At 35.4% G+C, this 18,060-nt stretch overlaps 1 protein-coding gene across 1 annotated transcript in view; it reads left to right on the top strand.

Moving 5' to 3' along the window:
- LOC141335975 (sarcoplasmic/endoplasmic reticulum calcium ATPase 2) overlaps positions 1-16,368 on the top strand; it is a 30,678-nt gene extending 14,310 nt beyond the window's left edge. The window contains exons 10-23 of the mRNA XM_073841480.1: positions 1,275-1,441; positions 1,688-1,776; positions 2,009-2,111; positions 2,199-2,330; positions 3,701-3,826; positions 4,522-4,743; positions 4,875-4,986; positions 5,682-5,923; positions 6,006-6,226; positions 6,969-7,171; positions 10,743-10,828; positions 11,234-11,367; positions 11,851-11,968; positions 14,185-16,368. Of these exons, the coding sequence (XP_073697581.1) occupies positions 1,275-1,441; positions 1,688-1,776; positions 2,009-2,111; positions 2,199-2,330; positions 3,701-3,826; positions 4,522-4,743; positions 4,875-4,986; positions 5,682-5,923; positions 6,006-6,226; positions 6,969-7,171; positions 10,743-10,828; positions 11,234-11,367; positions 11,851-11,968; positions 14,185-14,472 (2,243 nt within the window). The 3' untranslated portion in view covers positions 14,473-16,368. The remainder of the gene's footprint in view (positions 1-1,274; positions 1,442-1,687; positions 1,777-2,008; positions 2,112-2,198; positions 2,331-3,700; positions 3,827-4,521; positions 4,744-4,874; positions 4,987-5,681; positions 5,924-6,005; positions 6,227-6,968; positions 7,172-10,742; positions 10,829-11,233; positions 11,368-11,850; positions 11,969-14,184) is intronic.
- The last annotated feature ends 1,692 nt before the right edge of the window (positions 16,369-18,060 follow it).

Genomic DNA, 18,060 nt, shown 5'->3' with positions numbered 1-18,060 from the left:
CAATATAATGTTGGAGGTTTCATGGCTATATTTTTGCAGCCTGGTGGCCAATCTTCACTGATTGCACATTCCACCAGTAAGAACAGGTGTGAACGTTGACTATGTGCACCCAATGGTTCAGACATTGTACTCTGAAGGTGGTGCCATGTATCAGGATGATAATGCACCAGTACACACAGCAAGACAGGTGACAGAGTGGTTTGATGAACATGAAAGTGAAGTTGGACATCTCCCATGGCATGCATAGTCACCAGATCTGAATATTATTGTGCCACTTTGGGGTGTTTTGGAGGAGCGAGTCAGATAACATTTTCCTACACCAGTATCATGTAGTGACCTGACCCCTGATCTGCAAGAGGAGAATGGCTCAAAATGCCTTTGGCAACTGTGCAGGACTTGTATATGACAATTCCAAAGACGAAATGCTCTATTGGCCACAAAAGGATGCCCAACACCATACTAACTGTGGTCTAAAACCTGGTGTTTCAGTTTCATTGTCCAACCCCTGTATATATATATATATATATATATATATATATATATATATATATAATTTTTTTTTTTTTTTTTTTGTCTATTGTTTTATTAATTTTATTTCAGTTTCAGTTATTTTAGTACATCAAGTTAAACTTAATAAAAACTAGAAATTTTGCATTGGCGATATGCGGAAATAACATAAGTTTAGTTTTTTTTATATTTTGTTTCTTTGATTTCAGTTAGTGTTTATTTTTATTTCAAGAAACAAAAATTAGTTTTTTCTGGTTTTAGTTTTGTTTAATTATAATAATAACCCTGGTATTACATAGTATTAACTGTTTTTTTCGTGGAATAACTGTGGTAACCCATGAAATATCTGTGAAAAAGATGCATTAATCAAATTTGTGACATGATAACTTGAACTGTTGTAGAAAAGGTCAGATGCATTTTAAATCATTCTTAAATAATTTTTATGAATATGAACATTACGGTTTACTTGCAAAGATTTTAAAGATAGCAAAGGATAAAAAAGATTACATTTATGTTCACTTTTGCTGATAAAATAATTTGTATTAAAATATGTTTAGATATATAAATATAAGCTTTCTGAAATTCTAATATAGTTCAAATTCATATAGGTAAATAAACAGCATTTAAATCTACGTGGGTTGTCTGTCAAAGCTTGATTTTCATAAAAAATTAACAAGGGATTTAGAGAAATCCCTCATTGTAACATTCTCTACTCCTCTCCCTTTTGTCATAACTTACTCACCGATGTCTTCTGTTTTTTCTCACAGGTCTTCCTGCTGTCATTACCACATGCCTGGCGCTTGGCACACGCCGCATGGCCCGCAAAAATGCTATAGTCCGTTCCCTCCCGTCTGTAGAGACGCTTGGCTGTACCTCTGTCATCTGCTCTGACAAAACAGGCACTCTTACCACCAACCAGATGTCTGTCTGCAGGGTGAGAGAGAATTCTGTCTAGTGCAAAAGTTTAACTCTAAGACTTAAGTAATTCTAAAATATGTAATAATAATATCTAACAGTGTGTATTGATTCTAACAGATGCATTGTGGGATTTTATTATTCTCTGGTAGCCAGGAGATTAATAACATGGAATGATGTTTGAAAACCACAGATCCAACTAATTCTTTGTGTGTATGTGTGTTTGTGCATGCTTGGCTGTGCATGTGTGTTTGTCTGGGTGCAGATGTTTATTGTGGACGTCGTCGCAGGTGAGAGGTGTTTACTGAATGAATTTACCGTAACTGGATCTACTTACGCCCCTGAAGGAGAAGTGTGAGTTTATTTTACTTTACATCTAACTACACTTACATTCACACATGCACACACTTGGATGCTTTCAGGAGTCTCTTCTGAACTAAACATTAATGTGATGTTTTTCACAAGACTTGCTCTTTTTTCCTAATCAATCCCTTTTTCTCACTTTACCCATTATTTTTTCAGTTTTCTCCGTAATTTATGCAGTCCTCCTCCAATCCCTCCCATCCTCTTTTTGTCTCTGTTTCAGGTATAAGGAAGGTGTACAGGTTCGCTGCAGTCAGTATGAAGGGCTGGTGGAAATGGCCTCTATCTGTGCCCTGTGTAACGACTCTTCACTGGATTACAATGAGGTGCGTGTGCACACGTACATGCTCTCTCCATTATCGTTAAGCTGTAGAGACCTAATTTTCTCTCTATTTCTTCTCTGAAAATCACAGAGTAAAGGTGTGTTTGAGAAAGTAGGAGAAGCAACTGAGACGGCTCTCTGTTGTCTGGTGGAGAAGATGAACGTGTTTGACACAGACCTGGGAGGCCTCTCACCTCCTGAAAGAGCCACTGCCTGCTGTTCAGTAAGTACTCATACAGTCGTTGTTGGTCAGCACAGAATCAGAGACAGCACTATGTTATTGTGTACTGTGTACTATAAACTGAAAAATCAAAATGAAACCCCTAAACTTTTGGCATAAAAGAGAGCATTGTGCTATAAAAACGTCTGTAAGTTTCAACTTTTAACTTTCTTGAAATCTTACAATAGCTTATATTGAAGCCAGTCTGCCAAAATGACAGATTGTGGATCTGTCTTTAATGAACTCTGTGATGTAATAGTGTGGCTAAACACCGCCTCCACAGAAGATCAACGTCTGCTTTTACATCACTGCCTGTTTGGCACCGATTCACGCATGTAGGGTAATGCTGGCTTTATCGGAATAATCGTAAATATGAGTTTTCTAATCGGAAATTAGATGTGAACACCTCTCAAGTCTATTTACTACTGGGAAATACTGAAATAATTTTGATACCAGGGTTTTCCGAGTTGGGTCATAAACTTTAAAGGAACACTCCACTTTTTTTGGAAATAGGCTCATTCTCCAACTCCCCCCGAGTTAATAAGTTGAGTTTTACCGTTTTGAAATCCATTCAGCCGTTCTCCTGATATCTGGCGATACCACTTTTAGCATAGCTTAGCATAGATCTTTGAATCCTATTAGACCAATATAGCATCGCGTTCAAAAATGACCAACGAGTTTCCATATTTGTCCTATTTAAAACTTGACACTTCTGTAGTTATATTGTGTACTAATATCGGCGGAAAATGTAAAGCTGTGATTTTCTAGGCCGATAAGATTAGGAACTACACTCCCATTCCGGCGTAATAGTCAAGGAAGTTTGCTGCCGTAACATGGCTGAAGCAGGCGCATATAAATAATTTTTTTTATAAATAATATAAAACTACATAGACTTTAATTAGAAAAATGTTACAAAAACGTATGTTTGTTAAAAAAATTTTATAAAAATATTATTTTTTTCATTGCTTTTTCATATTTGTATTGGTACATTTTTAAAACTATGTTATTTGTCATCTACTCTGGCAGAACAGATTTCAGCAAAATTTAAATGTACTTTGTTTAAAATCTTCTCCTTATTCTATATGGTTTATTTGCTTAAAGTATGGAGAGAGAAAAGTTGTTTTTTTAAATGTTTGTACAACTTTACCCTCAAGGCACTGCAAAAGTAACACCAGGTTTCTTTTGCCATCACCAAAGAAAACTGAAAAAAAGTGTGTAGATTCAGGTTAAATGGTTTATTTTGTGGCTTTTGGCTTGCAGGATTTTTTTTTTCTTTTGCTTGTGAAAATTACATTACTAAAAGACAAAGAGTTACAGAAACCATTTCCTTCACCACTACTCTCACACACATTCTTTCTCTCTTTCTCTCTTAGGTCATAAAGCAGTTAATGAGGAAAGAGCTGACTCTGGAGTTTTCTCGAGACAGGAAGTCCATGTCAGTTTTCTGCTCTCCAAACAAACTCACTCGCTCTGCTTCAGGTGCCAAGATGTTTGTCAAGGTCTGGTTTTCATCTTCTATAAAGCTTTCTCTTTTTCCATTCTTTTCTTTATGCATTTTTGTTGGAGTGCCATAATAGTAATAATCTTTAAACAAAACAGTAAGGAAAAAGCAATCAATTTTAGGAAAAAAATATTAACAAGTTGATATTCAATAGCCTTTGTCTTTGTGTTTTTGAAAATAAAGCATTTTTACCAAAATAAGAGGGAAAATACAAAATGCATGTTATTTTTTATTTAGTACTGACCTGAGTAAGATATTTTAGATAAAAGATGGTTACATATAGTTCAAAAAGAAATAAAAAATAGAATTTATAAAAATGACTTTGTTCAAAAGTTTACATACACTTGATTCTTAATACTGTTGTTACCTGAATGATCCACAGATGTGTTTTTTTGTTGATGTTGTTGTTGTTGTTGTTGTTGTTTAGGAAGAGCTGGGGTGAAAACTTTTGAACAGAATGAAGATGTGTAAATGTTTCATATTTTGCCTAAATATCTTTTTTTAATTTTTAGTACTGCCTTTCAGAGGCGACAGAAGATACTTACATGTTTCCCAGAAGACATAATAAGTGAAATTTACCCTGATCTTCAAATTCAAAATGTTTTCACCCCCGGCTCTTAATGCATTGTTTTTCCTTCTGGATATATAGATAGACATAGATACAGATATTGTCTGTTGATCCTGACTTCACAGGGGGCACCAGAGAGTGTGCTGGAGCGTTGCCGCTGGATACGGGTAGGAGGTGGTACCCGGGTACCGCTGACCTCTGACCTCAGGGAGCAGCTCTTAAGCACAGTAAGAGAGTGGGGGTCGGGGCGTGATACACTACGCTGCCTCGCTATGGCAACCCGGGATTCACCCCCTGACCCTCGAACCCTGAACTTAGAGAACTCTGCTACCTTCACAGAATATGAGGTGAGCAAGTTAATGTGGATAAATTATTTAAAACCATGAAAATAAGTTTGGGACAGTGTAATGTGTAAAAAATATTTAAAAATGTATATCTGAGTGCTATAACTTTAACACTTTTTTTGTGACTCCCTCAGTCGGACTTGACATTCGTAGGCTGCGTGGGAATGTTAGATCCACCCAGGAAGGAAGTGCTGAATGCAGTGCGTATGTGCAGACAGGCTGGTATACGGGTCATTATGATCACAGGTAGGTTAAACACACAAGTACAGGTGATTTTAAAGGTATAGTTGACCCAAAAATGAAAATTTTGTCATCATTTACCAACCCTTATGTCATTCCAAACCGAAAAGACTGTTCTAAGCTCTGATTTCCTAGACTTTCAAAATAAAAAGACAGAAACCTCTCAGGTTTCATTAAAAATATCTTGTGTTTTGAAGATTCACTAAAGTCTAATGGGTTTGGAACAACATGAGAGTTAAGTAAATAATGACAGAATTTTCATTTTTGGTTGAATAACCTTCTCAAAGCACAATTTCAGTGACAAATAGTTCTAATGTGAGACCTTCTATTATTTAATTGTGTCTAGGCTTGGTAAACATGTACAAATGTGTCTTAAGTAGCAGTCTTTCATGCCAAAAATCATTAGGATATTAAGTAAAGATCATGTTCCATGAAGATATTTCGTAAATGTTCTACCATAAATATATCAAAACCTAATTTTTGATTTCTAAGAACTTCATTTGGACAACTTTAAAGGCTCAATATTTCTATATTTTTTGCTCTCTCAGATTCCAGATTTTCAAATAGTTGTATTCAGCTTTTAGATGATGTATAAATCTCAATTTCAGAAAATTGACCCTTATGACTAGGTTTGTTGTCCAGGGTTACAAACATACATGTAAATGTAAAACTAAGGTCTTTTCCTATGCTGGTTTGTGTAGGTGACAATAAGGGCACTGCCCTGTCTATCTGTCGTCGAGTGGGCATCATCACTGAGCAGGAGGAAGAGGAGGCTGAAGGTGGACCGTTTGGCAGCGGCCTCACAGGACGAGAGTTTGATGAGCTGCCTCCCCACCTGCAGCGACAGGCCTGCCGCACCACCCGCTGTTTCGCCCGCGTCGAGCCAACGCACAAGAGCCGCATTGTCGAATATTTGCAAAGCCTAAATGATATCACAGCGATGGTAAGTGTCACTAGAAACATGAGAATACTAAACTGCAAAAAACTTCAGTTAATGGACCCTCACACTTGCATTTCCTGTCCAGACGGGTGATGGTGTGAATGATGCCCCTGCTTTGAAGAAGGCTGAAATTGGCATTGCTATGGGCTCAGGCACGGCTGTGGCTAAATCTGCTTCAGAAATGATCTTGGCAGACGATAACTTTTCAACTATTGTGGCCGCAGTGGAGGAGGGCCGAGCCATTTACAACAATATGAAACAGTTCATCCGTTACCTCATTTCGTCTAACATTGGAGAAGTAGTCTGGTAAGTACAGACACAAATAAAGACATTGTCCTAAAGCTGTATACTATACTTTGAAAGAGTAGTTCACTTCCAGAACAAAAATGTACAGATATTGTACTCGCCCCTTTGTCATCCTAGATGTTCATGTCTTTCTTTCTGAAGCAATTATGTTTTTTAAGAAAAACATTTCAGGACATCTCTCCATATAATGGAATTCTATGGTGCCCCCGGTTCGAACATTCAAAATGCAGTTTAAATGCAGCTTCAAAGGGCTCCAAATGATCTAGCGAATCAATAGGTTATTTTCTACAAAAAATTACAATTTCTATACTTTTTAACCCTTCTTCTTTGGCTGGGATCGTTTTGAAGCTGCATTTAAACTGCATTTTGGAAGTTCAAACTTGGGAGTCCATTATATGGTGAGAAATCCTGAAATATTTTCCTCAAAAAAAACAATTTCTTTATGAAGATAGAAAGACCTGAACATCTTGGATGACAAGGGGGTTGAGTACATTTTCTGTAAATTTTTGTTCTGGAAGTGAACTACTTTAAGCATGCATTATGTCTGTGGACACTGTTGTAAACATAACGCAATACATGCAAGAGAATGCAAAAGCATTTTTCATCCCATTTCATATTTTTCCATCCCCATGTCCCCTTAGCAGAGATTCCCAAATGAAATGACAGGTTTTCGCCAACAGGTCACTGAACACTGGTAATGTGAGCGCACCTCAAACGTTATATTTTTCTTTTTGTCTCTCAGTATTTTCCTCACTGCTGCTTTGGGAATGCCTGAGGCTCTGATCCCAGTTCAGTTGCTGTGGGTCAATCTGGTAACGGATGGTTTCCCAGCTACTGCTCTGGGCTTTAACCCCCCGGACCTGGACATCATGTCCAGACCCCCACGCTCTCCTAAAGAAGCACTCATTTCTGGTTGGCTCTTCTGCAGATACCTCATCATTGGCTGTGAGTAATTTACAGTACAGACATGTCACTCCTAGTTATCAAGATTGAAACCTTTCAATACTGTATAAATAATAATAAAATTGATCAGGTTAGATCAGATTCTGTAATACACAAGTGCAGTTATTATTTTATCAATTCACCAAATGCAGAAAAAAAAACTCTTTTTAGCTCTAATATATGGGTTTCCACTAGAGTGCATAGTTTTTCTTTGTTGAGACAAACATGCTCTATAAAATGAAACAGTTTTGCAAGTCAAGCAGCGCAAATGTGGTATAAATGCGAAACAGATCCATTTTGTCCTCATGTGTCTAATAAACAGCTTTGTGTGAGGTGTACAGCAGTGATTAGATTTGGTCTAAGCCATCTGGCCCATTCTATTCCAAACATGATCACGAACACGGATATTTGTGTCATCTTTTACATTGAATGTTTTTTTCGAAAACTCAATCCTTTATTAAAGGGATAGTTCACCCAAAAATGAAAATTACCCCATGATTTACTCACTCTCAAGCCATTTTAGGTGTATATGACGAATACCAGGGTTTCCGCGGGGTCTTAAAAAGTCTTAAAAAGTCTAACATTTAAAAATCTAAATAATTTTTAAATTAATCTTAAATTCGCTGTTCTAGGTCTTAAATAATTTTACACAGGTCTTATTTTTCCGATGTCCATGTAACGCTACTTCTAAAGCTCATTTAAATTCTCTTTTTATTGTTTCCGTGGTGTTGTAGTTCTTTATTTCACTATTCCAAATATAATTTGCTGTATTTAAACTACAAATGAGACCAACATGCAATAGCCAATCAGCTTTCTGTTATTGGCGCGAGTCTCTCTCGGATTGTACCGCAGAAGTAAAATGGATTTAACTTTTTAGCTATGGGGAAATGCAAGTTTAGCGATACTTAGCTTGAAAAAAACTAAATATAGGGCTTGGCTAAGGCCAGTTGCTAACATCTGTAGATTTTTTTCCTCCCTCTGTGGAAGTTACTGTGTCTTCAGACAGAATCGCAGTAGCAGAATACAGGTCAAACTACCTTTTTCTGTATATAATGTTATCAATAATAATAATGAATATAGGTCGAGCTAGCTGACCGCCAGCCTTCGAGATACTTTTAAAATGTTTTTTTTTTTTACTTGCCCGTCCGAACAAACCGCCTGATTAAAACTGAAGTTACAAAAACAACTAACAGTTAGCAAAGCATCGAAAGGCAAGAAAGATTCCTATTTTAATACATTCAACGTAAACAGAAATTGATAATGGATAGTGTATTTCTGGTCTATTTGTGACATACTTTAAAACAAATGAATGTAACAGCACTCTATAGAAACACACTGAGGTAAAAATTTAAAATGTATAGTTTATTTATAACATGATATAGTTCAGTAATATACCAAGTGAGCTTTTTGCTGAAAATTCTCACAATTACAAATGTTACATTAATTTTAGCTCAATAAACAAGTAGTTAGTCAAGTAGTTACTTACATATTAGACAAAATATTTTCACTGTTTTGTTCTGTTTCACCAACGAAAATAGTTCCAAGCAAGGATCGCAGCAGAAGTATTCTCCAAGCAACGTTCTGCTATGATTCAGCGTTTTGCTCGAATCAGTTGAAATAACTCACTCATGAAGTGACTTACCGCCACCTGCTGGTAGTTTAGTGTGTTTAAAAGTATGCCTTCACACCCAACATTTCTAATTCATATATTTATAAATCAATAAATGTATTTAAAACATTAATCTCACTTTTAATTTTGCAGTGTAAATTATGTAATCTCACTGCTAACAGCCATTTAGAATTTATTGATAAATTCATAAAATAAATTTCAAAGGTAATGCATACACTTCAAAAGTAAAAAAAAAAAGGCCTTTATAAAGGTAAATCAAATATGCAGATTTAAGATGTAAAAGCTAATAGAGCACTGATGAAAATATTGCTTCAGAATTTCTTTACATCAGATATTTCTAGTGGTACTGTTATGGGGATATTTTGTGTGGAATAGTATCTGCTGATATGAAAAGTTCACTGTATATCGTAGTAATAAATTTAATTTATGACAGCCATGAAATTGTGTTTACTTTTTACATTAAATATTACATATATGCATGTGATATAATATCTATTTCCATTACAGGTTTCGGTCTTAAATTTCATATAAGGTGGTATTAAAAAGGTCTTAAAAAGTCTTAAGTTTCACTTGTTCATATCTGCAGAAACCCTGGAATACAATTGGAGTTATATTAAAAAATGTCCTGGCTCTTCCAAGCTGTATAAAGTCCAATAAAGTGCATCCATCCATTATAAAAAGTGCTCCACAAGGAGGTAAATAAAGGCCTTCTAAAGTGAATTGATGTGGCGATCCAGTGGATGAGGAAGGATGTTAAACATCCCAGTGCAGGGTTCCTACAGGGTTTGGAAAAGTATGGAATTTGATTTACATATTTTCCAGGTCTGGAAAAGTATGGAAAGAAGAAAGTATAGTATGGAAAATATTTGTGTTTGCAGACTTTTGCCCCTATTTAGTTTTTCATAATAGAAAATAAATTTATTGTACAAGAAGTGAGGTTTTATAGCAGCTGTTTAGTGATATATGACTAAATGAATTTAAGGTTCACTTTTCATTATGCAAAAAGCACTACATTCTTAGCACCGTATTACATAGCCTCAAGGACCATGGCATAAATAAAAAAATACAGACTTTTATGTGTGCACAAGAAACCATTAAACTTAGCATATAGGGCAATGCACATTGATCCATATTGTGCCATCAGCCCATTTCACTATGTGGTTTCTGGGCCGCCACACACTATGCATTGAAATATGGCTTTATATCAGCCTATTTTATGTCATGGTTTCTCTGCCGCCACAGAGGATGTGTTAAATTAAACATTAGGCCTTGATATAAGAGCTACTACCATAAGAAAAGGCACATTTTTAGGGGCTCTGTATGTTGTCCCATCGAGAAAATCAATGAAGAAAAAACCCAGAGAAAAAAGAATATGTACAGATGGCTGTATTATATCAAATATAAAGCTGAAAATAATGCTTTTTGAACCAATTATGTTAAATATGGTCAGAAAATCTACTTAGAGGTTTTAGTAATCTGAGTCTAGAAAAGGATGGAATTTTGAAATGGAAAAAGTGTAGAAACCCTGACAGTGAGAAAATGCTAGAATTGTGAGAAGCAAGTTTTGTTTACAGCAAAGGAAAACCAGTCTCCTCTTGGCTTATATCGAAATCCTCTGACATTTTCTTTACAAATCCTTGTCTTGTACTTCTAATTCATGACTGGTGTTTTGGTTTGCTCTCTCCTCTGCCTTTCTGTGTTCATCACTTATGTGTTCACCTACGTCTTATGCCATTTGCTGGAACGTAACTCTCTGGTGAACACGCAGGCGACAGTTAGCTGAAGCTACAGAGTGCAGTTTATAGTTTTAAATACTGTTTACAGGCTAAACTTTTGTACACTCTCTTTCAGACCACATATTAAACTTAAAGAACCAATGAACTCACTTTGAAAATGTTGATTTGTTAAGTTTTATTTCCATCTCTGTCTCTCTCTGTTCTGTAGGTTATGTAGGGGCAGCAACAGTTGGAGCTGCTGCCTGGTGGTTCATGGCAGCTCATGATGGACCAAAGCTCACCTTCTACCAGCTGGTATTATTATACTATTTTTACCTCTTTGAAAAATAGATTTGTGGTTTGTTGTCCCTGTTGAAAAAACTGCATATGCTGGTTAGGTAAGTTTTAAAGCATGGCAGCTGGTTTGAGCTGGATTAGGCTGGTCCTGACTCCTGAGTTGGTTTTGCAGTGGTTTAAGCTGGTCATGTCCTGGTCCTAAGCAAACAGCTCCTGCTCAGGACCAGCTGGAAAACAGCTCATGACCAAGTAAGGACCAGTTCAAAATAGCTAACATGCCTAACCAGCATATACTGTTTTTTTTTTTCAACAGGGTAGCCTTAAGCCAGGAGGTTTTAATTTTGTTGATCCTGTATTAAATATAATTTTTGACAATTTGAGTCCTATAATTTCTTTTGACCTTTTCTGTTGTTTCCTCTGTAGTCACACTATCTGCAGTGCAGTGAAGGTCATGCTGAGTTTGCAGGAGTGCAGTGCTCAGTGTTTGAGTCTCCATATCCCATGACTATGGCGCTGTCTGTGCTGGTCACTATAGAGATGTGCAATGCCCTCAACAGGTATGTAATTAAAAAAAAATGCTGTGATGACAGAAAATCACTGTCAATGTGGAGAATAGCATACATTGCATAAATATACAGTCTTAGTATTTTCATATCAAAGCTACAAAGTGTGTTTTTGTTATTATTTGTGTACAATATATTATATAGCAGTGTGTATATCCAGTGTCGTTCTGTCGTCTTTTGGTTAAAAAGAAATCTCTTCTGCTCATCAAGTCTGCATTTATTTGATCAAAAATAAATATATACAGTAAATGTATTTAATTCCTGTGATGGCAAAGCTGAATTTTCAGCATCATTACTTTCATTTTCTGGAAATAGAAAGTTTTCATTTCTTCCAAAAAAAACAACAAAACAAAACAAAACAATATGTTTGCCTGAACAGTAATCATATTGAAAATGGCAGATCATTCTACCTATGTTTGATTTCAAGACAGCAGAAATGGTGGACTGCACTTATTGTTTTGTGTTTATATGTTTCAGTTTGTCAGAAAATCAGTCTCTACTCAAAATGCCACCTTGGTCAAACCCCTGGCTGGTGGGAGCCATCTGTCTCTCTATGGCCTTACACTTCCTCATCTTATATGTGGACCCTCTTCCTGTAAGTATGCATTGGAATTTGGGAATTTATAAAAAGGATGTAGGACAGTCTCAGAAAAAGGCTTGGCATCAAGAGCAATATGCTTGTTTAATAGTTTCGACTTGTACATGCTTGTCTGTTGTAAACTGCAATGAAAGCAATTGCATAATCAATCTAGGAAATAATGGATCTGCTCTTAATTATACTGATGATGAAATGCTTCCCAAAAGGATGGAAATGACTGAAGGAAATACAGTAAATCATAACCCTCTCACACCTTATCTTTGACTGTATCAATAGAAAGAATTATGTAATGCTCAGGAAATGATGTCATCTTTAAGAATGAAAAATGAAATTGTTTACATGAGTTATAGTATGGTTTGAAAGTTAAAAGTCTTTACTGAAAGTCTGTTACTTTAGATTAATTTAATGCATCCTTGCTGAACGAAAGTATTAATTTCTTTCAAAAAAACTACTGACGCCTTACGTTTTAACTATAGTGTGTTGTTTCAAAAACCTTTATGACTTCCTTTCTTTACACAAAAACACTCTTTGTGGAACACAAAAAGTATGGAAGCCATTTTCCTCCACTGAAATAAAAAATAAAGTTTTTTTTCTCAGAATTGACTGTTCATATCTCACAATTCTGAGAAAAAAAAAACTTTATTTATTTTTTAAAGTCAGAATTGTGTAATATTAACTTGCAATTGTGAGCTAGAAAGTCAGAATTTTGAGATAAGTCACTATTTTGACTTTTTTTCTCAGAATTGTGATAGAAAGAGTTATACGGTCAGAATTTCGAGACATAAACTCACAATTCTGAGAAATATTTTTTTTAAATTCTGACTTTATAACACGCAGTTGTGAGTTAAGTCAGAATTGGGAGACATAAACTCGCAAATCTGAGAACATACCAGTATCTTTTCCCACTCAAAATTGGACTTTATAACAATTCTGATGAAAAAAAAAAAGTCAAAATTGCAAGATACAAATTTGCATATTTGAGGAAAAAAGTTAGAATTGCGAGTTTTTACCTGACAATTCTGACTTTATAACTTGCAATTGTGAGTTTATAACACACAATTCTGAGTCAGAATTGTATTTATCTCGCAATTCTGACTTTGTTATTTTTCTTCTTCTTAGAATTGCCACTTTTTTTCTGAATTTTGAGTTTGTCTCGCAATTCTGTCTTTATAACTCACAATTGCGGGTTTATATCACACAGTTCTTAGAAAAAAAGTCAGAATTGTATTTATCTCGTAATTCTGTCTTTATAACTCGTAATTGCAAGTTTATATCTCGCAGTTCTTACTTTTTAAATGCAATTCTATTTTTTTTTTTTCCTTCAGAATTGTTATAAAGTCCAGTTTCAAGTTGGAAATAAGGACTGGTATGTTCTCAGAATTGCATGTTATAAAGTCAGAATTGCAAGATATGAACTCGCAATTCTGAGAAAAAAGTCAGAATTGTGAATTTATATCTCGCAATTTAGACTTTATTTCTTAAAATTGCAGCTTTATTTTTTTAGAATTTTGAGTTTGTCTCGCAATTTAGACTTTATTTCTTAAAATTGCGACTTTATTTTTCAGAATTTTGAGTTTATGTCTCGCAATTCTGATTTTATTTCTTAAAATTGCAACTTTATATCTCGTTATTTAGACTTTATTTCTTACAATTGAATTTTTTTTTTAGAATTTTAAGTTTGCCTCGCAATTGTGAGTTTATATCATCCAATTGTGAGAAAAAAAGATTTGGTGGTTTATGTCTTGCAATTCTGACTTTTTTCTTAGAATTGCGACTTTCTATCATGCAGTTCTGAGAAAAAAGTCAAGTTTGAGAGTTTATATCACGCAATTCTGACTTCATTTTATTTAAAGAATATCCTGTAATGAATATGATATAAAGTGAACAAGGACATCAAGCTTAAAAATGCAAAAAAAAAAAACAACATAAAAGTTTCATAAAGGTGACCAATGTGAAACCATGTGGTAGCTTTATATGAGGAACAGAACGAATCAGGAATGTGTGACTTACACAAAGCCATTGTTTTGCTTTAGTATCTTTAAAAAGCATAGAAATAACTTACTGGTACATTTAATTGCTTTGTGTTCTGTGGAAAAAGGCAACTCAGAGGGTTTGGAATGATCAGGGAATGAGTAAATGATTACCAAACTCTCATTTTTAAGAAAACTATTCCGGTAAGTTATAGCTATGTCTGTTACTATTTTTCTCTGTAGGTGATATTTCAGATCCGGCCATTGTCTTGGCCCCAGTGGGTGACTGTTCTCAAGATGTCTCTGCCTGTTATTTTAATGGATGAAGCTCTGAAGTTTTTGGCCAGAAACTACATTGAGCCTGGCAATGATTTGCTGCTGGAAGAGGACGCAAATGCAGCCGGAGGGGTGATCGGCAAGCTGCGGCGGGCATTTAGGGGGGTGTCCTGGTCATTTGTGCTCATCTCTGGCCCATTGCTGATCTGGATCTTCAGCCTGGACTCAGACATTACCAACATCTTCTGGGATTAGAAAGAAGGAGCTTGTGTGTGTGAGTGTGTGTGAGTATGTCTGAGTCACAGAGAGAGGCAGACAGAAACGTGGCTGATATACAGAAGCAGTGTAGAACGAATTTGGTGCTCAGTGTGAAAACTGAGAAGTATGAATAAAATATAGAGCAGAACCAGGACAATCACAGATAAAGGAATGCTGGGAAATGCTAGGGAGAGTTAGAGGGATGGGAAATTGAATTCAGTCTTATTAAATGGCAAGTTTCTTCTTCAGCTGACTTATGTGTCACTGGTTTTGCATTGTTCGTAAGTTTTTTTATTATTATTATTTGTATTATTTATTTTTATCGAAAATAAGTTCAAATACACATACACCTGTTTTCATTTTTGCCTGAAGTTTTAACAAATTAATTAATGTAGTTTCATAAAATTAGCTGCTTTTTAAAAGCTACGTGTGTGATTTCTGTATTACGAGCGACACCAAATGCCTTATAATTGTTCAAGCAGCCCGAACAAGTGAGACATAACATCAGCTCAAACATTGGCATGAATTTAGCGGAAATATAATTTTAACTGACCTACAAAGGACAACATTTGGTGCCGCTATACTGGCACAGAAATGACACACTTCCTTTTTAGGCAATGTGGTTGGAACACCCCAAAAGTGCTGCGATTGTCTATTTTCAGAGAAAATTTTAACCAAATTCTGTCAGATATCCCTAATTGCAATCTTATGTACATTTCTTATTTGTAATGAAAACTAATTTTGTTGGGCCCTGAAAAAACACTAATTAAATGTTAACAGTGTTGTTTTAAAGTCAAAGCAAGTTCAGAAAGAATTTCACCAGAAAGTAGTTATCTGTTTGATGTTACCTCACTTCCTTGGGATAAAACACACATCTTTTTTTTTTTTCTTTTTTTTTTTTTTAGCAGAATTCAAAACTCTTATGTTTTCTGGCGTTTTCTTTGTATTATTTGTTTGGTACCCAAACCATTGTTTTTAGTTTTTTTATTATTAAGTCACAATGTCAATCATCTCTATCTCTATGTCATGCCATTCATTTTAATCTCAAATTCTCAAAGTAGAAGAAGCTAAACATTTTCGTTTGACCTAAAACGCTTCTTTTTTGAAAAATGTCACTTTCCAAATTTTAAAATACTATTTAAATTCTTCAACCCTGTGGCTTATGATCTTTTTATATTGGGATATGCCAGCTATACTGTGCTTCATTGAAACCGGTCACGCCGCATGCTCCGTCACATCTCTCATTCCCTTTTTTGAGGGGCTGGGGTATTCGACCCCTAACGCTCGTGTTGAGTCATCACTTTCGAAATGAAGAAGGGATTTTCTGCTTTAGTTTTATTGCTGTGCCTGTATGGTGGGAAAAGTTGTTTTGCCTGCCTTTTCTCCTTTAAAAGGACCCTCGTTTCCTGTGAGTCTGACCAGGGGCCATTTCATTTTTATTAAGACCAAACATCATTATCAGGTGTCCGATCATTATAGTCTGCTCATCAAGTGGACGCTGATCAGAGCCCAAAAACAGAATGTTGTAAGTTCCAGGATTGGTTGATGATGTTGTTAAAAACAGAAAAACAGGAAGCGATTTCAAGTTTCAGGGGGGAAAAGGGTTCATGTTCATAATCTGTTTATTTCATGTCATTTTTTTTTTCCTATCCATCTCTGAGTCTTACTTTAGTGTTTGTTTTTTATTGATTGAAAACCATTCCACAAAAAGGAGCTTTATGAAAGAGTGAAAACCCTGTTCTTTCTATTTGTCATTTAGAGTACATTTAGAATTTTGTAGTATTTGGTTATTCATAAAGTTGATACCATAACTGTCATTTAATTGCTGTTTCATTAACAGGGAAATGAAAACTGCTTCATGAAATGGAAAATAAAATCTTGATTTGAAATTGATTAGCTGTGGGTTTTTTTTTTTGCATTTTCAGACATGTTGAGACATGTTTTTTTTTTTTAAATCTTTATTGAAATAAATATATTTATCACAATTTGCATTAAAAAAAGCATGTTCCAAATGGTAATGTCAGATGCACAAAAGGTGTAAAACAAACAATATAAAAAAAACATACATGAAATGATAAATAATATAAATAAGTATAAAAACATCACAATATTCCACAAATAGATTTTTAAGACAATTTAGGACACACATGTTGCATTAAATGTAAACAAGCCCCAGTAACCTGATCCACAAACGCTTTCGTTTTGTTCCACATAGAGAGTTGTTGGATTTCCGCGGGGCATGAGGGATTTGATAAATCGCATGTTTTTTCTTCATCTGAGCATGTGAGCATCTGCAAATACAAAGAAATATTTTAACTCATCTTATGTAATATTTACATTATATGTACTGCGTCAATCAATAACACTTTTATTACCTGCAGGTTATGAATCAGGCCTTGAATTTCGTCTTTCTGGAATGTCACCTCACAGTTATAGTAATCACCAAGTGTCTGTAAAACTGCACACCTTACCTGAAAACAAAAAACAATCTTATCAGATAAACCAGTTTATAGCTAAAAGAAACTCAAAAGAGAAATCTCGACCAGTAACTTACCGCTTCACAGTCTTTTTCAGAAGAGATAGTACTGCTTGGAGTAAGTGTGAACTAGATATACAAATAGAATTAGCATTAGATTTAGATTATAAACCAGCCGGAAACGGATTTATATTAATGATACACATGCACTTACTTTTTCACTGATAAACATATCTATTATCCTGTCAGCCTGCAGCCTTATATTTTTGCAGGTTTCTGGACTCCTTTTGTCCAAAGTGTGGTTCCCATATGGTGCAAATCTGCCGTATCTCACACACAGCATCAGTAGAAGGGCGACAATCGTAGAACGCACTGTAAAACAAAAAGTATTACGCATGTTCATCAACTCATTCACTGACAAAACCAAACAAGCTGTAATTCAGTCAAGGACAAGGAATCTTACTTGTATCCTCTTTGTTGGTTTGTGTCTAAGGTCTTCCTCTCTTCCACGACTTCTGTAAATGTTCCTTGCTCTTCATCTTATATATCTTGAGGGCCTATCCTCTTTCATCATATGCTTCCAGTAGAGGCCTCAAAACTTTCATAGAAAACTTCTGAAGTCATCAGCCATCTCACCCCATAAGAAAATGCATGTGATTTTTTATTGACTGGACATGTCTCAACGCTTTTGGTTCTTCTTTAGAATTTCGTTCAAGCTAATCCCTCTTCTCACACTCACTGTTGGTCACTTCCTCCAGGGAAGCCTTCAGTACAATGTTGTAATTCTGGGATACTTTTTCCCAGAATCCTGGCTGGCTTCAGTTTGCTATGCAACTCATTGAACAGGTTAGTGGATGACATCACATGTCTGGCACTGCATATTGTTGCGAACATTTGAATGGTTAGTGGTTAGATTCTTGTTACTGATTCTTCTCAATAAATGAAGAAATCGTTTTTCCATTTTAAGTAAGATACTAGATTTCTTGACATGTTTTGGGTGGTAAATTTTTTTACAACAGGACATTCCTTACTTAAAGGAACACTCAACTTTTTTTGGGAAATAGGCTCATTCTCCAACTCCCCCCGAGTTAATAAGTTGAGTTTTACCG

Source organism: Garra rufa, chromosome 6 (assembly GCF_049309525.1).
Source record: "Garra rufa chromosome 6, GarRuf1.0, whole genome shotgun sequence".
Classification (NCBI taxonomy): domain Eukaryota; kingdom Metazoa; phylum Chordata; class Actinopteri; order Cypriniformes; family Cyprinidae; genus Garra; species Garra rufa.
The sequence above is the reverse complement of the archived record's forward strand: the minus strand, read 5'-3'. Positions and strand labels throughout refer to the sequence as shown.